The sequence below is a fragment of the Chiloscyllium punctatum genome, chromosome 9 (genome assembly GCF_047496795.1).
Source record: "Chiloscyllium punctatum isolate Juve2018m chromosome 9, sChiPun1.3, whole genome shotgun sequence".
Lineage (NCBI taxonomy): Eukaryota > Metazoa > Chordata > Chondrichthyes > Orectolobiformes > Hemiscylliidae > Chiloscyllium > Chiloscyllium punctatum.
The window spans coordinates 24,111,086-24,138,887 of NC_092747.1; the positions used below are offsets into that span (position 1 = coordinate 24,111,086).

General features: G+C 40.7%; 1 protein-coding gene across 1 annotated transcript in view; it reads right to left on the bottom strand.

The window, feature by feature from the left end:
• mgat4a (alpha-1,3-mannosyl-glycoprotein 4-beta-N-acetylglucosaminyltransferase A) overlaps positions 1-3,589 on the bottom strand; it is a 269,718-nt gene extending 266,129 nt beyond the window's left edge. The window contains exon 1 of the mRNA XM_072577031.1: positions 3,131-3,589. Coding sequence (XP_072433132.1) covers positions 3,131-3,215 — 85 coding nt within the window. The 5' untranslated portion in view covers positions 3,216-3,589. The remainder of the gene's footprint in view (positions 1-3,130) is intronic.
• Between the last annotated feature and the right edge of the window lie 24,213 nt (positions 3,590-27,802).

A 27,802-nucleotide genomic window follows, 5' to 3' on the forward strand; every position in this document is an offset into this window, starting at 1 on the left:
GCCTGGACGATTCTGTACAGTGAAGGATATCCTCACTGAAGGAAGGATATCGTTATCTTGGAGAGAGTGCAACAAAGGTTCACTGGACTGATTTCTGGAATGAAGGAATTGCTCTTGGAGGAGAGATTGAGTAAAGCAGGCCTTTATTCCTTAGAATTTAGTGAAAGAGAAGTGGTCGCATCCAAAACTATAACATTCCTAAGGGGGGTTGACAGCGTAGATGCTGGGAGGGATTTTCCCCAGTTGGCAAGTGTAGAATACAGGGCCACAGATTCAGAATGTATTGGCTGGTCATTTAACATGAAGCTGAATAGAGGCTATTGCAATTAATGGGTTGTAAATCTTTGGGATTCTTCCCTAGACAACTGATAATGTTCAATCATCAAATGTATTCAAGAAAGAAAGAAATATTTGGACAATAAAGAAATCAAGGGAATGGAGATTCCACAAGATGTAATTAAGGTAGATCAGTCTTGACCTTATTACATGGTGGAACAGACGTGAAAGGCCAAATGGCTTGTCCTATTCGTAATAATTTATGATTAGAGCATTTGATTATGTATTTTCTGTGATTATTTTTGTCAGTAAGTTGTGCAGTTCTGTCTTCCCTAACTTTATCTCCCAGTTCTGGTCTTGTCAGCCCACCTCATCATTACTGAAAACGTGTTTGTAGTCTAAGTGCACAGCTTTGGAACTGAAACCATAAACCTTTCTGGCCACCTCTTCTACTTTCAAGCATCGACTTTGGCTCAGTGACAGCATTCTCAACTCAAGAGTACAAACTGTTGGGCACTCAAGTTCACACCAGAAACGTGAGTGGGTGACCTGGACTATTTGTTCAGTAAAGCACTGAAGGAGCTGTCTTCTGTGAAGAGGTTAATCTGAGGCCTCCAATTTAGGCGAAGGGGAAATACAAAAATCCCCTGGCATTTTCCAAAGAAGAGCAAAGAGTCTCTTAATAAACTGGTGAAAATCTGTCACACAACCAAAAAAGATGAACTCATGCTTTAATTTAACATTCAGCAATGACTACAGTTCATAAGCACTTCATTGAACAAGAAATATTCATAAGATTGTGATGTGCCAAAATATGTCTTGCATTTATGTCAAATCCAAGTCTGTGTAAAACCATTTCTTTGACTAATCTTCCAATCATTCATTCTGATATCTGCACCATTTAGCCTTCATTTAATTATGCTTCTGTGATACGGCTTGGGATACTTTTCATGATTACACACTTTATATAAATGCAAGGTTTTGTTGTTGTGAATAATTATATATGATTGACAGAGTAAACAACATACCTTCTTATATTTCCAATAGAAAGGTATAATTTAGGAGCAGGAGTAGGCCATTCAGGTCTTGGAATCTCCTTCACTGTTCAATAAGATCAAGACTGATGGTCATGATCTCAACTCCCTTTGTCTGTACCCCATAAACCTTGACTCCCTTGTCCATCATTTTTTTAAAAATCTAACTCAACATTGATTAAATTCCACCCAGCCTCTTTCGGGGGAAAGACAATTCCATGGATTAGTGATTCTCAGAGAGAGAGAGGAAAAAATTTCCACCCCAAATTTAAAAAGGAGACCTCTCATTCTTAAGGTAGGACCCCTTGTTGTAGTTACCCTGACACTAAGGAACATATCCTGGGGTCAAACCAAATCTGCTCAGGATCTTATGTTTCAATAAAATCATTTCTAATTCTTCTAAACTCCAATGGCTACCAGGCCCAACATATTCAGATCTTTCTATTCTTCAGAAGATGAGCTCTTCATCCCCAGGATGGGGTTTGATGAATCTTCTCTGAACGGCTTTGAAATTGATCAGATCCTCTTTTAGAATGATACCAAAACTGTACACAATATTCCACATGTGGCCTCACAAAGGCACTTTACAGCTCGGGTAAAACATTTCTACTTTTTCATATTCAATTTTCCTTGTAATGAATGCCATCACTTGTCTGTAACAGTCACTTGCATCCTAACTTTTTGTGATCATGTACCAAGAATACATCACTAAAGTATGTTGACACTACTCCCTCTACACTTTCAAACATAAGATGCGAGTTGAACGTTAAACCTTGGGACTTTTTTTGGACTTCAGCAAAGTACACCAGCAGAGGACATGACGATACAGACCGCCTGCAATGATCCCTTGCGGCAGGACAATAAAAACCAGAGAACCAATTTGCCAGACTACATTCCATCTCCCACCTAGTCTATTTTAACAGCAGATGCTCAACAGCAGTTCAGTGCTTTCCTCTTTGCACTCGCCCTCCTGTGAAATGATTATATGTCAGCCTTCCACAATTACAAAGAAAACAGAGTTCCTGGCAGCGGGCAGGAGAGGAATCCATTGGCTGTAGTGGTAATCTCATCCACATCTGCCTGGCGTTGAAAGAAAATCAGTTTATCACAATGAATTTCCGGCAAAGTAACAATTCTCACCCCTCCCCATTTCAAGCTCTCTATAGGCAGGATATCTCAAAGCAGATTAGGCCAGATTTATCAGCTGATGCACTGGTGACTTGTACTGTTTTAGGCAGTCTCGGCTCTTTCAACAATTTAAGGTTATTGGATTAAGAATGAGTACAGCCATCAGCTGTCAAGACCTTTAATTTGGGAGTTTGCGTTTCGAATACCTGTGGAATGGCCGAGTCAAGTTTCCCAATTGGTCACAAGGGATGATCAGTTACAGAATCGACAACATTCAGAACTTCCAACAACCATTAAACAGACGCCATATATGCATTTATAATCGGGCTAACTCTTTACTATGGGACAAAACAGAGCAAATGCCATTTCCACAGATTGTTCAAAGTCTCCCGTTCAGAAGTCCTTACTTTCCTGAAGAGCTAACACCAAAGCATAAATAATACATAAAAGCAACCACAGGATCACCATCAGCTTCTTACTCACTCCAGACATGACAAATCCACGTTCCAATGAAGCTTCACTTGCGCACAACCATTCCTCTAAAAACACCTTCTAACATGACCATTTCGAGCTACAAACCATTCTCACGGAAGCGACTAAACGTGCCCGTTTAAACTGAACCCAGAAAGTGAATCATGACGGGGGGACGCGGGGAGGAAAAGAGTGCGCGTGGTAATGAACACAAACTGTACCTTTTCCATTTTGCCAGGTTGTGTACCAGGACAGGCTGACGAAGGTGACACACACAAACGCCACAGTCCCATTTCTGAGCCTCATCGCATTGCCCACCGAGTCGCTACCGGAGTTTCGCCGTCTGTCTCATAGCAAGAACTGGGGCTCCCCTCTCCGCACCGCGTCTCGCTGCCTCGGTTCTCTCTGCACGTTAAATAATATATCTACAAACAGGGATGTTTATGCACGTTAAATCCTGGAAGATCAATAATGAGGGATCTCCTCCAGTTTCTGCACGAATTTTATTCTGAGTTTATTAACTGAGTTCAGAGGTGTAAAAGGAAAACCAAAATGGGATTTTTTTTAAAAAAGCATAAAACCTAACGGCGTTGCCGTTGCTTTCCGGCTCCTCAACCAGCAACACAAGCTGAACGTCCAGGAAGCACGAAACTCGCCGAAAGGCAGAATCAAGGAAAAGAAATTTCTCACTCGCCCCGAGGTTTAACCCAACCGAGAGCTGGCAGCGCGAAGCCCCGCCCATCCTCCACCTTGATTGGTCCCCCTTGACGTTTCACTGCCCAATGAGTCCGGGGTAGGGACAGCGCTTCCTCTCGATTGGATCAAATTGTTGCCAGTTGCAGCCTCGCGTCACAATGGACGGGGGTGGCACCCGCCCAGGACCCCTTACTTCCCTGTCAATTTCACTCCAGTGTCTGCTCCCAGATCTGTGTCCAAGCGCCCCGATGTGATTACAATCTTTCCTTTCTTTATGAAAACAGAAGGAAAGAAAACGAATCGATTACCCCATATGTCTTTCAGAGAAAACCGCGCAGGAGGCCAAACGTTAGTTCTAGCTTTGCCAGTCTTCCCTGACAGTTTTCTGTTATTTTTAACACGGCCTAATTTGGCAGTGTGGGGGACGATGGACAAAGGTTATTTTGGAGTCAGAGAGTTTTGGCCCGGCAGCTCATCCGCGCCACTCATCAAACAATCTAACGGATATTGCTGGAGAAACTCAGCAGGTCTGGCAGCACCTGTGGAGAGAGAAACAGAGTTGACAGGTCAAGTCCCGCGACGCTTCTTCAGAACCAAATTCTCCAGTAATTCTGTTTATATCTTCAGTTCTGTGTTTTATCAAACTTTCTATCCTCATTTTCCAGCACTTCCTTATTTTTAATCAACATGTTCAAATGTGTTACGCTGGTGGGACTTGAACTCGGGCCTTCTAGAAGGGGCACTACCAATGCATTTAAAAAAAACTTCTCCTCAACCCCATTCACCTCCCCAACCCTTGTGTATCCCTTGTGTATTACCCATGTATTCTGTATTTTAGAATGTTTAGAATTTCATTGAAGAATCACGACAGTGTGGAAGTCGGCCATTCGGCCTATCGAGTCCACACCAACCTATCGAAAAGCATCCCAGACAAACCTAATTTGCTAAGTACAATCCCTTATCTTTTCAAACATCCTTATTTCTAAATATGAATTTTTAGGAATGAAGAATAAAAATGTTGAAACGTTGTTTATTAACTATTGTGTATACGATACAGCTATAATAAAATTAGTAATCCAATTTATGCTTGGGCATTGATTTTAATTGAGTTAAATGTGCAGAATAAACATACATCCGATTGTATTAAACAGGAATAGGAGGGAATCAAGTTCTCAAGCTTCCCCTTTAAATATTGAATACAACAAAAGACAGTGTAAATAAACCTCCATGCTAATGGGTAAAGTTCCCTTCCTAGGGACGACCTCCCTAGGAAGATCGGAGGTTTACTGTTTCACTTCACCTTTTTACCCCACAGAAACAGATAGAATTTCACAATTGTGAGAAATGTATGGAACCAGTTGCAAGTTTATTTGCAACTTTAGTCAGGGAGCAACCAAAAATGTTATAATGCAATATCATAAATATTGTCATGAACCATCTAGTTGTTGAACTATTGGAATTATGTCAGATTTGGGATACACTATATAATGTTTAATCCTGCCCTATGATCTCTATGAATCCATGGGTGCTCACTCAGCCAATCCCTTTCAGTAGAGGGAAAATACATTATTGACCCAGTCTCCCATTCAGTCAATACTGTCCTCCCTGACATTGAAAGCATGGTCTCAAAGAATATAATCCTCTACTAATAAAAGAACCAACAGCAGCACAAAATGTTTTAAAATGGTAAAAAGGGAGGTTTATTTCAGTAGTCAAAATGTCTTTTTAAAAGAATGACCTTTTAAAAAGAAGAGTACAAACATTCCTGATGAAGGCCTTAAGCTTGAAACATTGATTCTACGGCTCCCTGGATTCTGCCTGGCCTGTTGTGCTTTTCCAGTGCCACACTTTCCAACTATGATCTCCAGCATCTGCAGTCCTCACTTTCTCCTACAGAGTCCAGACACAAAGGCACCAACTCCAGCAGCACGACTGAGGGCCTCGCTAATGATGCATTGATGAGGCACTTGTGATGGTGAAAGAGGTGACTTGAGAAATGACCAGGAAGAAAGGGATGTTAAAATAGGAATGGCACTGTAAATGAGAAGAGAGGATATACAAAAGGAAACATCCTTGAAGTGAAAAAAATGTTAAAAGGGGGAGACTTAAAGCAAGGACTCCTGTAAACTATTTTTGTGATGTTGGCTCAGCTATAAATCTTGGCCTGGACACTGAGAATGATCCTCTTGCCCTTGTTGAAAACAGTGCCATGGGATTTTTTATATCACATTGAAATAGCTGACTGCATCTCAGCTTAACATCCCATCCAATAACAGCTCCAACAGTATAGCACACCCACGGTACTGTACAAGAGTGTCAGCCTTGAGTTGTGTGCCCAACTGCTGGAATGGCAAGAGAATAGAGTGTACCACTAAAATTTGAGTTTGTTATTCTTCTAAAGAGTTGTAGATAGTTCAGCAAAAAGACAAGATATTTGGGTAAGTATCTGTGTTGGGCAGTAGATTAAATCAGATGGTTTGCATCAATGACCCAATATTCAGTTTGCTTGACAGAAGTAGTGCTTAATATTGAGCAAGATGTATAACAGAATGCCATGACAGCATCACCCATTTTGCACACCTACTCAAAACAAAGTCTTTACAGCTTTAATCCTGATATGATGAATGGTAGCAAAATGATAATTGTAAGAATATAAAATGTTGGTGTTGGGGTATGCCATATATCCCTTTGAGCCCAGTTTGTCATTCAATGAGATAATGAATGACCTTCTATTTCAGCACCATATTCTTACACTTTTCCCATATCCCCTGTCTTTTTTTTCAATATGTAGAAATCTATCAATCTCAGTCTCAGCAACCGAGTCTGAACAGCTTTCTGGATCAGAGTTTTCAGCAACCTTGCATGATGAGGAATCCAGAGACCCAGGCTAACAGTCCAGAAACATGAATTCACATCACTCCAAGGAATCTGGGAGATTTAAATTTAGTTAATAAATCTGGAGTAAAATGCTAAGTGGATTAATAATGGCTATCACTTATTGTAGAAAACCCATCTGGTTCATGAATAACTTCAGGGGAGGAATTTTGTCATTCATACCCTGTCTGTCCTTTGTCACTACAGACTGAAATGTCCTGGCGAATCATTCAGTTGTATCAATATGCTACAGAAAATCTGAATAAGAATAATGCTACTGGGCATCAATCTAGACACTGGATGGCAAAGCCATACCCCGCCTTGTCGACTCGGCAGAGTCCTCTTAATTAACATTTAGGTACATATCTTTAAAAAGAGTTTTCCTATAGACTAGTCAAGCAGCAGCATGATACTATTCCTACTTTACTGGTAATGTCCCAGACCCCTCCACTTTCATTCATGGGTCCTGTCACACCAACAGAAAAGGTCCACTACAGATGGAGACACAATGGAGGGACTGACCCTGGTTCACAATGTTGGCTGACATCCCATGGTATCGGATAAGACTTGGGCAAGGAAACATTATGGCCTACTCTCCTCTTTCTCTCAGCTGATGAATCAATGCTTACTCCTCCATGTAGAACACTATTCGGAAGAAGTATTAGGGATAGCAAAGGACACAAAGTGTATTCCTGTTATTAGACCTTAATACATGTGGCATTAAATATGGGCATCCGTTGGTTCAAAAGTTAAGGAGGGATGATGGAAGGCTGCGATTGAGTACATCCTCCATAATGAAGCAATTAATCCATGACAGTTCCAAGGCAGTACCACCTTACTCCAGAGCACTGTTGCTGTTACCAGCTAACCTGACTTATTAGGGTAATCATTTGGCTCTAGTTTATTTGCAAACCAATGTCCTCATAGATGGGCCTAGAGGAACAAGCAATGAATGCCTTACTGTAGCTGCTAGATTTTAACTGGTTAAACACTTGCGGTCTTGCAGCCTTATGGAAGTGCTTAAATATTTTCAAATCTGTATTTAAATTATCTGAGCTTCTGAAAATGGTAAACATCCAGGGGAATGCAGACAAATGGAAACTTTGCAGATGCAGTTTTCTCAGCAGGATGAAAATGTTTTAAAGATTTTAAGCATAATAATGGATATCTCAATATGTTGGGAGCCTACCATGTGGAAAAAAATTGTTATTAATGATTTTAACAAATTTGTATATATGTATTCATCCCTGCATATCTCCATGAAGGTGTTCAATCTTTTTGGACTTTTTCCTTTGCATTTAGGTGATAACCTCCAGGCATTAGATCTGAAAAATTAAGGAGCAAAAATTCTTTCATTGTGCAGAAGGATGCTCATTCTTAGGAGAACAAGCGCACAGTGGTTCAGTGGTTAGCACTGCTGCCTCACAGCACCAGGGATCTAGGTTCGGTTCCAGTCTCAGGCGACTATCTGTGTGGAGTTTGCACATTCTCCCCGTGTTTGCATGGATTTCCTCTGGGTGCTCTGGTTTCCTCCCACAATCCAAAGATGTTGTAGGTTAGGTCAATTGGCCATGCTAAATTGCCACATAGGGATGTGTAGGTTAGGTACATTAGTCAGGGGCAAATATAGGATAGGAGAATGGTTCTGGGTGGGTTAATCTTCAGACGGTTAGTGTGGACTTGTTGGGCTGAAGGGCCTGTTTCCACACTGTAAGAATTCTAATTCTAAAAGAAAGAGTTTCTTATGTCTGGACCAGACCATTCTCACTCAAAATATATCAAGGAGATAGCCAAGACCCTAACACTTTTATTTTATTTAAAAGCAAGTGGAAGGCGGTGTGTTCCAGATGCAATTTGATTGATCTATTACTAGGCTTTAAGTAAAACACACATTATTCTAACAACACAGTAAAAAACTGAAGAGAAAGAGAGGAATTGGCATAACTTGAACTCGATTTAAATACTTAATAAACTAACAGATTATTCAATTATAAATCATCAACTGTTCCAAAATAAAAGCATCCTGTAAACATACCTTTGGCAAAGACAAATTCAGCAAAACAGATTTTCCTCATGTTATTTCCTTTCCAGTCCAGGAAAAAGGAACACCGAAGACAGAATTTAGCAGCAGAGATAGAATTCAAGCTTTTCATTGCAGCGTAGAAAGAGTTGCATTTAACAGCTTCAACAACCAACTCCAAACCCCAACTGAAAGCAAAACTATACCTTTAGGTTCTTGTGAGCCTGACTCCAACCACTCATACTTCTTTTGTCTAAGAAGACAAATAATTTAAGGGGCTCAAAACTGCTTACCCATTTTTTCTGAAGCAGACATTCAGGTGCTATTGGCAATACCCCTCTACAAAAGAAACAGCACAGAACAAATCCTTCTTAAAGACACAGCACTATCACACTTGACAGGAGTGGAACAAGAGAAATATGCTTTTGTAACTGATGAACTTTGGGGAATATGTTTTCAAAAAACACTGGACTCTTCAGTGGACCAAAAGAATTGCAGGTCTCCATCACTTTCAAATCTTCACAAGTGAAAAACAAGTACAACAGGAACACCCAAACCTTGAAGACTTAAATGTACGTGATCCTTTGTTATCACAGTTTTATTCCTGTATGCTTATCTGAATGAGTGTGGAAATAGGTGCAGATTGCACATATAATTGGATGTTCAATAATGAACATTCATTTAAAAAAAAACTGAATTGTATTGAATTGAATTTATTGTCACATGTAAAGAGGTACAGTGAAAAGCTTTGTCTTGTGAGCAATACAGGCAGATCACAGAGTTAAGTAGCATAGATAAGTAAATAATAGGTAAATACAGCAAAAACCAAAACACAGGTACAGGCGAATGCTAAGAGTTTGTGAGTCCATTCTAATAACAGTAGGGTAGAAACTGTAACGAAACCGGCTGGAGCATGTGTTCAGGCTTCTGTACCTTCTCCAAATGGTAGAGGTTGTTGAAAAGCATTGCCAGGGTGGGATGGGTCTTTGAGAATGCTGGCAGTCTTTCCTTGACAGCGGGCCTGGTAGATGGATTCCATAGATGGGAGATTGGCCTGTGTGATTGTCCGGGCCGAGTTCACCACTCTCTGTAACCGTCTCTGATCTTGAATGGTATAGTTAGGGGTAGTGATGCATCCAGACAGAATGTTCTCGATGGCGCACATATAAACGTTGGCAAGGGTATTCACCGTCATACCAAATTTTCTCAGCTGCCTGAGGAAGAAGAGACATTGTTGAGCCTTTGTAAACAGTGTCTGTTTCTGGCAGTTAAAATGCTCATAGAGTCATCGACATTTACAGGACAGCCTTTGGCCCATCAAATCCGCTCCAGTTAAAATCAAGCACCTAACTATTCTAATCCCATTTTACAGCCCTTGGCCCATAGCCATGTATGCCTAGCAAGTGCACAACTAAATGCTTCTTAAATATTATGGGGGTTTCTGCTGCCACCACCCTTCCAAGCAATGAGTTCCTGAAGTGAAAAATATTTCCCTCACAGTCCCTCTAAAACATCTGCCGCTTACTCTAAATCCACGCTCTGTAATTGTTGATCCATCTACCACAGAAAAAGGTCTCTTCCTGTTTACCCTATCTATGGTCTCATATAATCTTATACACTTCAATCATGTCCCTGTTCAGTATCCTCTGCTCCAAAGCAAACAACCCCAGTCTATCCAATCTGTCCTTCTCATCAACATTCTCCAGTTGAGACAACACTCTGGTAAGTCACTGCACCGTCTCCAACAGAATCAGATCTCTCCTACTATGTGGATTCCAGAAGTGTAGACAGTACTCAAGCTGTGGCCTAACATAATTTCAGCACAACCTCACTACTCTTTAACTCTATGACTTGACTATTCAAGGAAAATATCTTGTTTGTTCTTCTTAACCAATCTATCTCTCCTGCTTTCCTAGGGGATCAATGAATATGCACATAAAAGTTTCTCTGAAAGGGGCAGCATGATCGCTCTGTGGTTAGTACTGCTGCCTCACAGCACCAGGGTCCCAGGTTCAATTCCAGCCTTGGGTGACTGTGTGTGTGGAGTTTGTATGTTCTCCCTGTGTCTGTGTAGGGTACCTCTGCTGTGACAAGAGAGGAATGAAAATTATTGCCAGGGCCCCTGTTATGTCCTCCCTTGCCTCTCTCAACAACCTACTGTGACTAATCTACTTTTAAGCCTGCCAGGCCACTCAGAACCTTCTCCCTGACTATTCACTTCTTGAATTAAATCATAGGCATCCTTCCTGATTTTTATGCCCACATTGTCCCTCCCACTAGTGAACACTGATACAGAGCATTCATGTAGAACCCTACCTATATCCTCCCGCTCCACACTTAAGTTACCCACAGTGGTTTTTAATGGACCCTGTTATTTCTTTTGTTACCCTTCTACCTTTATTATTCTTGTGAAGTAACTGAGGATTTCCCTTTATTTTACCTGCCATTTTTCTTTTGTGCTCCCATTTTGCTGTCCTAATTTCCTTTCTCAGTTCCCTCATGCTTATTATATACTCCTTTATGGCTTCTGCTGATTTGAACTCTCAGTATCTGTCAATTAGATTAGATAACATTAGATTATTTACAGTGTGGAAACAGGCCCTTCGGCCCAACAAGTCCACACCAACCCACCAAAGCGCAACCCACCCAGACCCATTCTCCTACATTTACCCCTTCACCTAACACTACGGGGAAGTTAGCATGGCCAATTCACCTAATCTGCACATTTTTGGACTGTGGGAGGAAACCGGGGCACCCAGAGGAAACCCACGCAGACACAGGGAGAATGTACAAACTCCACACAGACAGTTGCCTGAGGCGGAAATTGAACCCAGGTCTCTGGCGCTGTGAGGCAGCAGTGCTAACCACTGTGCCACCGTGCCATAGGCCTCCCTTTCTCTCTTTATCTAATCCTGTATATCCTGTGACATCCAGGATTTGCTGGATTTGTTGGTCCCACCCTTTGTTTTCATGGCGACATGAGGGTCCTATACTTTCTATATTTCCTTCTCATGTGCCTTGCGTTGCTTTGACACAGATTTCCTAACAGTATCTATTCCCGGTCCACTCTGGCCAAATTTTGATTTTATTAAAATCGGCCTTCCCCCAATGTAGAACTTTGATTTTAGGCCCACCCATGTCCTTTTCCGTAACAATCTTGAATCTAATGGAGATATGTTTGCAAAATGGTCCCCCATTGATATTTCAACCACTTGCCCAGCTTCACGAGTTAAAATTAGATCCAGGATCAGCCCATTTCTTGTAGGGCCATCTACATACTGGCTCAAAAGATTCATGGTGGTTAAAATGTTTTTCTTTTGAGAAACCTGCTGTATTCAGTCAGTGGAGAGGGGAAGTGGGGGATAACCATCCTTATAAACCCTCTCCAATGCTGTGGAAATTATCACCAAAGAGATGGTCCTTAACCTAATATGTAAGCAAGAACTTTGACTTTAGAAAATCTAATCATTGTCTAGTAGAGCAGAATTTGAGTACTGCTGAAAAACATACTCATTTTGTTAAACCTTCTGTTGTGCAGCCACCAAGACATTTTGCAATAATTACATAAACAAGGTGAACTGATTCAATAGTCTGCTTCAGTTCTCTGGGAATTGATTCTGGGCACCTGAGAAAGTTTTAGTCCGACTAATCCTCACACCCTCTTTTCCCCTCCAGCCCCACACAGGTCCACATATTCTCCCATGCCCACATAAAGTTCACACCTAATCATCCCGCCCTGCCATCTCAAATGGACCCTATCAACTCAAAGTGGACTCTTGCCCCCACATCTTACCTACGTCTCGTTATGCCCTCTCCCACCAACTTAATACCCATTAACCCAATATCCACCATGTGTAGACCTTGGTAGTAAGTGAATGTTGCATTTCGACAAGAAATGAAGTTAGGTATGCTAAATATTAACTGATACTGGGAGTTACTAGATGCATAATTGGCTACTTCATTAGTTTCTGAAACTTATATTTTTGATTTAGTTTGAACGTCAAGAGGTACCATGGTATATATGAGTCAGCATGTTCTTGGTTCACCAATTTTCTGGAGGACTTTATGATGAAGAGAAAAGACAGATATGTTTGAAAATTTGTTATTATAATTATTGATTATTATTTGAGTATATTGGTAAGAATGCTAACAAAAGCTTCTTTATTGTTTCTGTAAGATTCTGAAATTCTCATGAAGTTTCTGACAGGACATTAATGGAGAAACAAATACAAATCAGAAAAAAAATCATGTGATTTCTTTAGGATTTCCGCTGAAGTTATGGTGGGAGATTCTAGTGGAAATTGTTTTTTGAAAGTTATTTAAATTGTTACCTTTCATGGAATTATAAGCTCCAAAAGTAGGCCTATCCCCTTGATATACTTGCCCAGTCATTTTTGAAAAAGATGGCCAATTAGTAATGGTGCTCAATTATTCTTCTTCTTTGTTCTGCAATTATTCCCTTCCAGGTATTTGGTACTCAATTAGTTTAGGATATCTGTTTGGCATGGACGAGTTGAACCAAAGGGTTTGTTTCTGTGCTAGACCGCTCTGTGACTCTTAGTGTTTGTTCAATGCCATCCATCCAACTTACTTTCACCAAACCTTCATGCAGCCCATTCCAAAGTCTGACCACTTGCTGCATAAATCTTCCTTTCCTGTGCTGTCACCAGTTATTTTCTAATTGCTTTCAAATCTATTTCCTCTTTATGACACTGGAAGCAATGTTTCCTTAAATAATCTCTCAAAATACCTCTTAATTCTAAAACATCACTTTTAAATCTTTTTGTCTCTCAGAAGAAGAATTCTAAGTCCTTTGGTATCTCTACAGAACTGAATTCCCTCTCATGTTGGTAAAATTCTCAGGAATCACTTCTGTCATTTCTCCCAGGCCTTGGATCCTTTCCTAAGGTTAGCACTGTGCCAGGGACCCGGGTTCAAATCCCGCCTCGGGCAACTGTCTGTGTGGAATTTGCACATTCTCTCCCCGTGTCTGCATGGGTTTCTTCCGGGTGCTTCGGTTTCCTCCCACAGTCCAAAGATGTGCAGGTTAGGTGAATTGGCCATGCTAAATTGCCCATAGTACAAGGTGGATTAGTCAGAGTTAAATATAGGGGGATGGGTTTCTCTTCGGAGGGTCGGTGTGGACTTGTTGGGCCAAAGGGCCTGTTTCCACACTGTAGGTAATCTAATATAATCTAAAGTATCATGCTCAGTTTTGCCTCAGCACTCCAACTGGAGTCTAACCAGTGTTCCATAAAAGCTCAGCAGAACTTATTTGCTTTTGTATTTTAGGGCTTACCGGGGAGAGATTGAGCACTGGGGCAAATTGATTTGATCAAAGAGAGCCTGTATGGGTCTGCAAGGAGTAGGTCATGCTTAACGAATCTGTTTGAACTTTTTTGAAGTCTCTTATATGATGGGTAACGGAATGTCTATAGCTGTCACTAATATAAATTTTTCAGAAATCTTTTCTATTTTCTAATTTGTCTTTTATCTTTGGAATCTACACTACAGTCAAAGAAATTTAAGTATTGAAGGAGACAATTTAGTCCTTCATCTAGTTACAGGTCTTCCAATAGAACCATCCATTTCAATCTAATCACACTTCCCTTGCATTTTGCTCATAATCTTTAATAGTTTTCTTTTTCAAGGGTGGAACCAATTCCATTTGAAATATCAAGAGTGACATTCAGTGAAGGATTTTATATTCTAACAACAATTCATGTGGAAACAAATCCCTTCGGCCTCTCCCTTTATGTGTCTAGTTTAATCCTAAATTTAGCACCTCATGTTACAGTTTCACAAACCAACCCTGATGTAGTTGATTCTCCTTTAACCACTCTATTTTAATCAAACCCAAATTTAAGAGATGGATGCATTTTTCCTTTTTCAAAGAACAAAATGAAATGAAATTAAACAGGTTAAATCCAGATGCACAATGCACAATCCAATGGATTGTAATTCTGAATGAACTGTCAGTGAATTTGGAAATTTCACTTAGAATGGGACTGAGATGGTGAATTGTTTTCTTGAATGAAGCACAGAAACAGGATGAAGGAGCTACAGTGTGCATTTGCTCAAGCTGCCATTAACCTGGAAGTTATACAAATACAAAAATAACATGTGAAATGAATGCAAGGGAAATAAAATGAATGAAAACAATAGAGGTGTGACGACACTTGGATATCTTACAATATACCAGGAAGCATGATGTTCTGCTGCCCTCTGGTGCTCCAGTTGTCTTTAATGGGTGAGTGCTTCTGAAAGTATTTGGATTCAAAATCCTGTACACTGTACTATAGATCTTCATTGTTAAATATGGCTTCAGCCCTTCTTAGAGCTGTTGACCTTCGAATATAAAACAATGAAAATTAATTGCCCATCATTTCAAACACAGTCGATCAGCTGCAGCCATGTATTTCCATCCCTAATTCAACAAGCATACAATGAAGGGATAGATGCAATAACTAAAGATAAATCTGTCACTAGACAATATACAGGATTCTAGCTTTTGCTGACAAACCAAATTTAAAGCATGAAACTATAACATTAAGTATAATTTCAGGAGAGTGCAAGAGAATGAGTTGCACCTGTAATAGATGGATAATAAAAACAAGACTTTACAGTTACAATATCTTCAATTAGATTTTTAGAAAAAAATGATAAGAAATTAACTTTAATCTTCATGTCCAATAAACATGTTTAATATAAAACACCCTCTGCCTGTGTATGCATCATTGTACTCATAATAGTGATTCAAACCAGTGAAATAACGCAGCAAGTTCAATTATGTTCACAGAAGGTTTAGGGAAGAAAAAGTTGTGTTCAATTTTCAGCTAATTTCAGAGCCAGTTGAGTGTGAAGTTTTAGGTTTTTTTTCATCCTCTTGCACCGTTATAACAAGTTGCATTTAAGCAGCTTCACAGTGGTGTACATTTAGTTTTGCCTAAGAAAAGGTATTTCTCCTGACTCTCCAATCAGCAATGAAACAGGACACTCACTGTGCACAACTTATAAAGTTGCGCACAAAGATCTAATGATTTCTATGGTGCAACTTTTCCCCTAATTCTGTGGCAATTCCAATCTAGCACTATACCAAGTTGATGGTTTAGCATGTAATAGCAGGTTGACAGTAAGCAGGAATCTAATTTTATTTGAGAAGCACACATTATAGTCTTGGAATATTAAATGTCTCCATTAGAATTTTTTTAAAATATCAGACTTGTTTAAAAATGATTTTCCTTTTTCTAAATATTTATTGATATGTAGCTGAAAAATATAAAGATGAAACTTAAAGGGTTGCACCTCCACTGCGTTCCATTCCATTGAGAGGAGCAAGTGTGCACTCAATTCACAGCATTTCATAGGATCGGAAAACCATAAAAGGTAGGAACAAAGATAGCCCATTCAGGCCAACAAGCCTGCTTCATCATTCAATGAAATCACCGATGATCTAATTGTTATCAACTTCACTCACCTGCCATAACCCCAACCATAATTCTTCATCCCATCACTGATTAAAAATCTGCCTATCTCAGCCTTGAATATACTTAATGACCAAGCCTTGACAGCACTCTCATGCATACCCAAGGTTAACTATTCTAATGTTCTCTTTCCTAGCTTCTTATTCTCCACCATTCACAAACCTATTCAAAACTGTTACCTATATCCTTGGCTGCAGCAAGTTTCAATCACCCATTTCCTCTGTGTTCATGAGCTGTCAATCACCAGTAACTCCAGGTTAAAGTTCACTTCTCAGTATTTAAATCACTGGATATCCTGATTTGAACTTAGAACATTGAACATTACAGCGCTGTACAGGCCCTTCAGTCCACGATGTTGCGCCAACCTGTGAAACCAATCTGAAGCTTATTTTTCCTCCATTTTCATCCATATGTTTATCCAATGACCATTCAAATGCCCTTAAAATTGGCGAGTCTACTACTGTTGCAGGCATTTCCACGCCCCTACTACTCTTTGAGTAAAGAAACTACCTCTGACATCTGTCCTATATCTATCACCCCTCAATTTAAAGCAATGTTCCCCTTGTGCTAGCCTTTACTATCTGAGGAAAACAGCTCTCACTGTCCAACCTATCTAACCCTCTGATTATCTTACCTGTTTCAACTAACAAAAAAAGCCTCAAGTCCCTCAGCTTTTCCTCATAAGACCTTCCCTCCATACCAGGCAACATCCTAGTAAATCTCCTCTGTACCCTTTCCAAAGATTCTACATCATTCCTAAAATGCAGTGACCAGAACTGTATGCAATACTCCAAGTGCGGTCGCACCAGAGTTTTGTACAGCTGCAGCATGAACTCGTGGCTCCAAAACTCAATCCCTGTACCAATAAAAGCTAACACACAGAATGCCTTCTTAACAACCCTACCAACCTGAGTGGCAACCTTCAGGGATTTATGTATATGAACACTGTGCGCTTTCTGATCATCTACACTACCAAGGATTTTACTATTAGCCCAATACTCTTTATTCCTGTTGCTCCTTCCAAAGTGAATCACCTCACACTTTTTCACATTAGACTCCATTTGACACCTCTCAGCCCAGCTCTGCAGCTTATCTGCAGATGTGATTTATAATCATTTGGAAAGGAATAATTTGATTAGGGATAGTCAATATGACTTTTGAAGGGTAGGTTGTGCCTCACAAACCTTTGTGAGTTTTTTGAGATGGTGACAAAACAGGTGGATGAAGGTAAAATGGTCGGTGTGATATATATGGACTTCAGTAAGGCATTGGATAAGGTTCCACACGGTAGGCTATTGCACAAACTGTGGAGTTTCAGGATTGAAGATGATTTGGCAGTTTGGATCAGAAATTGGCTAGCTGAAAGAAGACAGAGAGTGGTGGTTGATGGGAAATGTTCATTCTGGAGCTCAGTTACCAGGATCTGTTTTGGGGCAACTGCTATTTGTCATTTTTATAAATGATCTGGATGTGGGTGTAGAGGATGGTTAGTAAATTTGCAGATGACACTAAGGTAGACAGAGTTGTGGATAGTGCCAAAGGATGTTATGGGTAACAGAGGGAGATAGATAAGATGCAGAGCTGGGCTGAGAAGTGGCAAATGGAATTTAATGTAGAAAAATCTGGGGTAGTTGACTTCAGAACAAGTAACAGGAATGCAGAGTACTGGGCTAGTGGTAAAGTTCTTGGCAGAGTAGATGAACAGAGAGATCTCGGTATCCAGATACATTAATCCCTGAAAGTTACCACCCAGGTTGATAGGGCTGTTAAGAAGGCATTTGGTGTGCTGGCGTTTATGGGTAAAGGGATTGAGTTTTGGAGCCATGAGGTCATGCTTCAGCTGTACAAGACACTGGTAAGGCTGCACCTGGAGTATTGCAGACAGTTCTGTACACCGTATTATCGGAAGGATGAGGAAGCTTTGGAAAGGATTCAGAGGAGATTTACTAGGATGTTGCCTGGTCTTACAAGGAACGACTGAGGGAACTGAGACTGTTTTCGTTGGAGAGAAGAAGGTTGAGAGGAGACTTCATCGAGACGTATAAGATAATCAGAGGGTTAGATAGGGTGGACAGTGAGAGCCTTTTTTCTCGGATGGTGAAGGCTAACACGAAGGGACATATCTTTAAGTTGAGGAGTGATAGATTTAGGACAGATATCAAGGGTAGTTTCTTTACTCAAAGAGTAGTAGGGGCATGGAATGGCCTGCCTGCAACAGTAGTACACTCGCCGACATTAAGGGCATTTAAATGGACATTGGACATACATATGGATAATAATGGAACGGTGTAGGTTAAATAGGCATCAGATTAATGTCACAGATCGGTGCAACATCAGGGCCAAAGGCCTGTATTACGCTGTAATGTTGTATGTTCTATGTTATCTATGTCCCTCTGTAACCTGCAACATCCTTCAGCCCTATTCACAACTCCACCGACATTAGTGTTATCTGCAAATTTACTAACTCATCTTTCTACCTCCTCATCGAGGTCATTTATAAAAATGACAAACAGCAGTGGTCCCAAAACAGATCCTTGAAGTACCCCACTAGTAACTGATCTCAAGGATGAACATTTCCCATCAACCACCACCCTCTGTCTTCTTTCAGCTAGCCAATTTCTGATCCAAACCATTAAATGACCCTCAATCCCATGCCTCTGTATTTTGTGCAATAGCCTACCATGGGAGACCTTATCAAATACCTTAGTGAAATCCATATACACCACATCAACTACTTTACCCTCATCCACCTGTTTCATCACCATCTCAAAGAACTCAATAAGGTTTGTGAGGCATGCCTACCCTTCACAAAACCATGTTGACTATTCCTAATCAACTTATTCCTCTCTAGAAGATTATAAATCCTATCTCTTTATAACCTTTTCCAACCCTTTACCCACAACCGGAATAAGGCTCACTAGTGTATAATTACCAGAGTTGTTTCTATGCCCCTTCTTGAATAGGGGGACAATATTTGCTATCGTCCAGTCTTCTGGCACTATTCCTACAGACAATGATTACATTAAGATCAAAGCCAAAGGCTCAGCAATCTCTTCCCTGGCTTCCCAGAGAATCCTGGGATAAATCCCATCCAACCCAGGGGACTTTTTTTATTTTCTCACTTTCCAGGACTGCTAACACCTCCTCCTTGTGAACCTCAATCTTGTCTAGTCTAATAACCTGTATGTTAGAATTCTCCTTGACAACATTGTCTTTTTCAAGGTGTGAATACTGACTAAAAATATTCATTTAGCACTTCCCCTATCTCCTTGGACTTCATGCACCATGCACCAACTTCCCCTTGATTGGTCCTAATCTTTCACTAGTCATTCTTTTATTCATGATATACCTATAATTTGATAACAATCGATAAAATTCTGTCTTGCCAAAACAGCATTTCACTCAGGGCTTGTAATGTATTTACCAACTACTTCATTCCATTATTTTCCAGTGTGCCCTTCAGTTATCTGGGCCCTAAACACTCCAGTAATCCCGTCCACAACCATTCTGCTTTTCTAGTAGTTGCTGATCCATTAAAACCTCCTCTTTGACTGTATGTTTAGTCACAGCCCTTAATATCTGTTTTCCTGGCTTGGTATTAGTTTTGCCACATTCCATTTCTGTACAGCATCTTTGAATGATTCTTCTTGATTAATGTGTTACATAAATGCAAGTTGTTGTTGCTTCATTAGTCAATATTGTTGCTGAGCCAGTTTTGATGCTCGCTGTGAAAAATATATCCTTTTAAATGAAGAACTAATGTGCTAGCTAAATGGTGAGAAGTACAAATTAATAGCAGTGTTACAGGTAAAAATAAAATGATCTTGATCATGTAATAATACAGCAGGATATTTAAAATAAAATAGTCCACCAAGGTTATATCAAGCACTATCTGGAGTATGTGAAAAAATAGAACTGTAATTGACTTTAATACTGACTAAAATTATGTGAGTGAGGAAATTGAATGTTTTTATATGCAAGTGGGAATTACTGAGGGACAAATTGGTGCTCTACAGGATGGATGCTGACCAGGTTAGGAACTAAAGTATTTGTGCAAGGCATTCCTTATGCTAAAATGTGATATCCTCAAACAAAACAGTTAACCAAACAGAATTTGTCTCCCCTACTAGATCAGTCGGCAGATGAATAATGGTCTCAATAGGGATAGGAAAATGTTTTCCTAACCCCAACAATGGACAATTCATTAGCCATTTTTGGTTATTTGAAAAAGAAACCTTGTTTTTTAATTTCAGCAAGCGAGTTGTTTGAAAATCATGGAACTATGGAATTATAGGTAGAATGAGGGAAGTTCCTTGAATTTCCTTCCATAACAATCAGTGAGGTGGCAGGAGGCTGTGAAGAGAGACAACAGCTGCTGTGGATGCAGGCATTGCACATTTAAAATAAGTTAGAGAGTCATAGAGATGTACAGCACAGAAACAGACCCTTCGGTCTACCTCATCAATGCCGACCAGATATCCTAATCTAGTCTAGTCCCATTTGCCAGCATATTTGGCCCATATCCCTCAAAACCTTTCCTATTCATATACCCATCCAGATGCCTTTTAAATGTTGTAATTGTACCCACCTCCACCACTTCCTCTGTCACCATCTTTTTCCCTATGTTCTATATTTTCCATGTCCTTCACCACAATACTTGCACCACCCACTGTGTGAAAATGTTGCCACTTAGGTCCCTTTTAAATTTTTTTCCTCTCACCTTAAACCTATGCCCTCTAGTTCTGGACTCCCCAACTCCAGGGAAAAGACCTTATCAGTTTAGCCTATCCATGCCATTCATGACTTTATAAACCTCTATAGGGTCACCCCTCAGCCTCCGACGCTCCAGGGAAAACAACCCCAGCCTGTTCAGCCTCTCCCTTTGGCTCAAATCCTCCAAACCTGGCAACATCCATGTAAATCTTTTCTGAACCCTTTCAAGTTTCACACCATCTTTCCGAAAGGAAGAAGACCAGAATTGTATGCAATATTTTAAAAGTGGCTTCACCAATGTCCTATACAGCCACAATATGACCTCCCAACTCCTATACACAATGCTCTGACTAATAAAGGAAAGCATTCCAAACCCCTTCTTCACTATCCTATCTGAATGCGACTCCACTTTCAAGGAGCTATAAACCTGCACTTCAAGGTCTCTTTGTTCAACAGCACTGCCCAGGACCTTACCATTAAGTATATAAGTCCTGCTCTGATTTGCCTTTACAAAATGCAGCGCCTCGCAATTATCTAAATTCAACTCTGTCTTCCACCTCAGCCCATTGGCCCAACTGATCAAGATCCCATTGTAATCTACGGTAACCTTCTTCGCTGTCCACTACACCACCAATTTTAGTGTCATCTGCAAAGTTACTAACTATACCTCCTATATTTACATCCAAATAATTTATATAAATGACAAAAAGTAGTGGACCCAGCACCGATCCTTGTGGCACTCCACTGGTCACAGACCTCCAGTCTGAAAAGCAACCCTCCATCACCACCTTCTCTCTTCTACGTTTGAGTCAGTTCTGTATCGAAATGGCTAGTTCCCCCTGTATTCCATCAATCCTCTTCATTAATTCTTAAAAAACCTCAATCAAGTTTGTGAGACATGATTTCCCACGCACAAACCATGCTGACTATCCCTAATCTGTCCTTGCCTTTCCAAATACATGTAAATCCTATCCCTCAGGATTCCCTCCAACAACTTGCCCACCACCAATGTCAAGCTCACTGGTCTATAGTTTCCTGGCTTTTCCTTACCACCTTTCTTAAATAATGGCACTACATTAGCCAACCTCCAGTTTTCCAGCACCTCACCTGTGACTATCGATGATACAAATATCCAGCAAGGGGCCCAGCTATCACTTCCCTAGCTTCCCACACAGTTCTAGGGTACACCGAATCAGTTCCTAGGGATTTATCCACCTTTATGCATTTTAAGACATCCATCACCTCCACCTCTGTAATATGGACATTTTTCAATATGTCACCATCTATTTCCCTACCTTCTATATTTTCCATGTTCTTCACCACAGTAAACACTGATTCAAAATACTTGTTTAGTATTTCCCCATCTCCTGTGGCTCCACACATAGGCTGTCTTGCTGATCATTGAAGGGGATTCTCTTCTTAGCTACCCTTTTGTCCTTAATGTTTTGTAAAATTCCTTTGGATTCTCCTTAACCGTATTTGCCAAAGTTAATCTCATGTCCCCTTTTGGCCCTCCTGATTTCCCTCTTAAGTATACTCCTACTGCCTTCCAAAGATTCACTAGATCTCCATGTCTACACCTGACATATGCTTCCTTCTTTTTCTTAACCAAAACCTCAATTTCTCTAGTCATCCAGCATTCTCTGCACCTATCTTTCCTTTCACCCTCCCAGGAATATATGTTCATTGGACTCTCGTCTCATTTTGAAGTCTTCCCATTTTCTTTCCGTCCCTTTATCTGCAAATATCAGCCCCCAATTTTTAAAGTGTTTGCCTAATACCGTAAAAATTGGCTTTCCTCCAATTTAGAACTTCAACTTTTAGATCTGGTCTTAAAGTCTATTTTTAGAGTACTACAAAAACATTGGTAGCAATTGAACCTCTGACGTAGAAAGACCTGGGTTCAGGCCCTACTGCAGAAACTTGAGTACAAAACATTCTGGCGTACCTGTACAGTACTGAGGCACCGTCTTCTCGTAAAGTTAAATTGAGGCCCTGTTGACCCTCTCAGGTAGACACAATAAAATTTTGGGGCACTATTTCAATGAAGAGTAGGGAAGTTATTCCTGCCTGATATTTATCACTAGCAACACAAAACAGAATATGTGATTGAGTTTGTGGGAGCTGACTTTGCAAATTGGCTACCATGTTTCAGCAGTGACTACACAGTTTAGCTTGGACAGCCGGTTTGTGATACAGAGTGACACCAACAGAGTCAGATCAATTCCTGCACTGGCTGAGGTTACCATGAAGGATTCTCCATCTCAACGCCCCACCAGCACTTGCCTGAGGCATGGTGAGCCTCAGGTTAAATGAGAGAGCAACTTTGGTCTATAATGGTAAGGCTTTGGAGAATGTTGTTGAGAAGAGAGATCTAGGGGTGCATGGTACATAGTTCCTTGTAAGTGGAGTCACAGATAGATAATGTGGTGAAAAAGGCATTTGGCATACTTGCCTTCATCAGGAGTTGGGATGTCATGTTACAGTTGTACAAGACATTGGTATGGCCACATTTGGAATACTGCATACAATTATGGTCGCCCCGCAATAGGATGCTATAAAACTGGCAGTGGTGCAAGAAAGGTTTGTAAGAATGTCACTGAGAGTGGAGGGTTTGAATAATAAGGACATGCTGGAATGGCTGGGACATTTTTGCCTGGAGCGTAGGAGCAAAGGGGTGACCTTATAGAGGTTTATAAAATTATGAGAAGCACAGATAAGGTGAATTGCCAATTGCTTTTCCCTAGGGAGGGGAGTTCAAAATCTGAGGACATAAGTTTAAGGTGAGAGGGGAAAGATTTAAAAGGGACCCGAGGGGCAACTTTTTCACACAGAGAACGGCGCATATGTGGAATGAGCTGCCAGAGAAAGTGGTAGAGCTGAGTACAATTACATTTAAAAGATATTTGACAGGTGCTTGGATAGGAAAGGTTTAGAGGGATATCAGCCAAATGTAGATAAAAGAGACGAGTTCAGTTCAGGAAATGTGGTTGACATTGTTGAGTTGGATCGAAGGGTCTGTTTCAGTGCTGCATGATTCTATGACAATGTTGACGATATGTTTACACTACAAAAACACTTTGTGAGCTGTAAAAGTAGATTAGATTCCCTACAGTGTGGGCAACAGGCCCAACCAGTCCACACCAACCCTCCAAAAGTAACCCACCCAGACCCATTTCCCTTTGACTAATGCACCTAACACTATGGGCAATTTGGCACAGCCAATTCACCTGACTTGCACATCTTTGGACTGTGGGAGGAAACCGGAGCACCCAGAGGAAGCCCACGCAGACACAGGGAGAATGTGAAAACTCCATGCAGACAGTTGCCCGAGGCTGGAATCGAACCTGTGAGTCAGCAATGCCAACCACTGAGCCACTGTGCCACCCATTTGCAACAGAACTTCCTGGGCTGCTATATTGTGAAAGTCCCAATGCATTGGAAAGTTTTCCTTTTTCCTCACCAAATATCACTCCTCACAAACAGTGTTCTGTAAGTTTTGCCTGCTGTGCAGTAAGGGCAACTGAGGAACTGAATGCAATATTTCCTTGCTTTGTGCTCATGTGCTCCACCTTCACAGAGTTTGACTCAGCTCATCACTAAAAAAAAATCCAACAAACTGTGGATACTGTAAATCAGAAACAAAATCAGCAAGGCTGGAAAACCTCAGCAGTTCTGCTCACACTTGTTGAAAGAAAGCAGAGTTAATGTTTCAGGTCCGGTGACCCTTCTTCGAATGGTTCAGATTTCATAACTGCATCGACTTTGCAGTAACCAAAACATAAACATTGGGTACCATCAGTTTTGGCACCATCATTATGGGTGAGCTCCATTCACTGCAACTTAAGTTGATTATATTGTCGCTGAGCATGCTTTCAATCTCTTTTTAAACCTGTGCCAATTTTAGAGGGTTAAGTCAATAGGTATGTTGCCTAATTGGAACAGCATTTCCAATATGTACATCATGTTAGTACTTGCAAGTTATTCCCACTTATCTCTCCATACGATGTAATAACTCTTTCAGGTCATTTTGATATTCCTCTGGAAGGTAACTCAATCATTTTTCCCAATTTCTGAGAACTTCTTAGATATATGTGAATTGCATCACCTTCAAGTTTCCCTCCAAGCCACTCACCATCCAGACTTGGAAATATAACACCGTTCCTTCACTGTTGCTGGGTCAACATCCTGGGCATTGTGGGTCAACCCACAGCAGTTGGACTGTAGCAGCTCATAAAGGCAGTTCACCACCTCTTTCTCAAAGGTAGCTAGTGCTGGGCAATAAATACTGGCCAGACAGTGACGCCCACATCCCACAAGTTAATTTCAAACAAAATCTCATTCAGTGATATTTAAAGATCAAGATCTGGGAGAATAGCTGGCAAGACAGCTTTTGGAAATAATCCAATGGAAGGGAAATAAAACAAAATGTTGCAAGAGATGTGGGAAAGAAATATCACTGTTCAGGAAATAGGCAAGTGATAGTAAACTTGGAGTATGCTGGATGAATACAGTGCCAAGAATAACTCCAAGGTAAAGCACAATCACTTTCAACGTTACCAAAGGTCAGGAGGCAGTTGAGAACAAGTGTGACAATGATTAGATGAGGAAAATAAAGGAAATGAAAAAGGCAGAACCTAGACGGCTGCAAGAACAATACAAATAATGTCATTCCTTGTATATTGGCTCAATGTTTAACAATAGATTGTTTAATGGTTACAAAAGTGAGAATCCAGAAATGTGTGCTGTAATAAATTTTTGTTAGCATACACGACATATTGCAGAATTGATTCGACAGTCTGTAACAAAAGCTGGACTCGATAAAACCAACAGCAAATTGGATAGGATGCTAACATTTCAGGTGCTGTCTGAATCTCTGGCATTCCCAGCAAGTTAAATTATATTTCACGTGAAGGAACTCAAGTTATCAAGTACACATAGTATTCTGGACTAAAACCATAGGAAGGCCCAGAATCTTCCAGGAGATGACATAGGGATTGCAAGTACCATTTTACTATGGAGGTATAAATGCTTGTAGAAATCCTCTGCACAGACTCAGCTCTGTAACACACATCCTTTCAGGGCTTTCAGTGCCATTTCAGGTGGAAATGTGGGCTGTGCCACAAGAACACACTTCAGCTTTGGCCTACCTTATACGCCATTATATGGCGGTATCAGTCTGGCCTTCAGCATTGTAAGTCAAGTGCATACAGAGCAGACAGATGGTGACACCAGTCAATGTGCAACCCTGAATAGACTCCAGCTGTGCTACACTTTGCACAGCTGAATATGCACGAAGGAACCTCACCCTACCCAACACCCTGCAGGACCTGACTTAGTGATATTAAAAAGTATTATCAAGTTCTCTCCCAGGCTGGCTGCTGATTGGTTTCTCTCAGTGATTGTTGACTCATGGTTCTGATACACAGCTCAATCTTGTACGAGCAGCATGCAAATGGTATACTGCCACACAAAATGTCACCAAGGAGACTGTTGGCATGCTTAAACAGTTGCTGCATTGACTGCAACTCTCTGGAAGAGCCTTCTGAATTTGTGTCAACATTTGTTATGCCCACTGCATCCTGCACAATCATGCCATTTGAGAGCACAGTCCTTGTCACCGGGGCTTTGATGAGCAACTGACGAGGAAGAGATGAGATAACTGACACATTCCCTTTCCAGATAGCTGTCTGCGATCAGTTCATCGGCAGTTTGAGCAGTGACAAGTCTAGTTTATCATCTGACAGCAGTCACACACTTCTCATTCTCTCTGCTGCTGACCATCTCTCTTGGTCACAATACTGAAATAAAAGCCTCGCCAAAATAACTATTCTAACAAACTTTATCAAATAGACCAATCAATATTCCATATAAATGTCAAACATTATCCTTCTGCATTCTCAAAGTGCCTATCTTGCATGTGTTTGTTCTTGACTAGTGCTCCAATACAGTGTTGTGGGATATAGGTAAAGTAGTGTTACTTCTGCAATTATAATTACTTATGCAAGGTAAATGAACTCACACCAGTGTGTAATTGTTTCAACTAAGAGCTGAGTCAACTAGAATGCAAACTATGTGGAGGAAATACATAATTGCTTTGTATTAGCTAAAATTGTATGCAAGAATGAAACGTGACTGCAAAACAATGGTAGATGTTACAGACAAATAGATAAGGTGATGTGAGGATGTAGGTTAAGCCAGTTATGCTTGCACAAGCAGTAGTTATAAGCATCTGTTTCCCACTTTTACAGAAACACAGGAACAAACCCCAATTAGAAGGTCATAAGGATCAGTATGGTTGGGGAAAGCACAGATGGAGGGAGTAGATAATACCTAACAACGGGCCACAGCAGGATGTGGCCAAACGGCCTTGTGAGGCCAGAAATAAACATTTTGTCACAGACAAGGCCAGATAAGGCAAGAGATAAACAGGAGTAATGGGTGCCAGTCTTAGAGAGGTGGAAGATGTAAACGAGGAGGAGTAATGGGATAAAAAAAGGAACCAAATTACATAAATATCGTGTATTCGTTGAATTCAGTGTGTGCGTGTCCCTGCCTTGTAGACAGTGGACATCACACCCTCTTGCAAGGGTAAAATAAATGACACTACTGATTCAGATCTTGTCTCAGACTGAAATGATTGAAGTGTGTGAGCTTTGTTTCTCACAAGTGTTATCCTATTAGTTGCAATATGAATGGATATGCAGCTGCTGACTCTCATTGGAGAAGTGCAGATGGCCTTAGGCCGCAAGCAGCTCAGGTCCCTAATGACCCAGCTTTGGACTACACCACCTTGGCAAGGCTGGCATCTAGATAGTTAACATCAATGGCACTGCAGTGATTGGGATTCAAAAGATGAATGCCATAATTCTGAGAGTACACAGGAGGTTCAAGCTCCTCAGAGTCACTGCGACTCTTCTCAGCCTCCACAGGTTTCTGGAATGAGGTGAAACAATGCAATTCACTTTGAGAATTAATGCTTTACAGCAATTTGAGTGTGTACAGCATTGAATTGAGATGTAATGCCTTTAATCTGAGATTGCACTATAGAGCCCAGACTGAAGGTGGCTTCTGCTTCTATTGTAATGCAGGCTGAGACCTTTGCC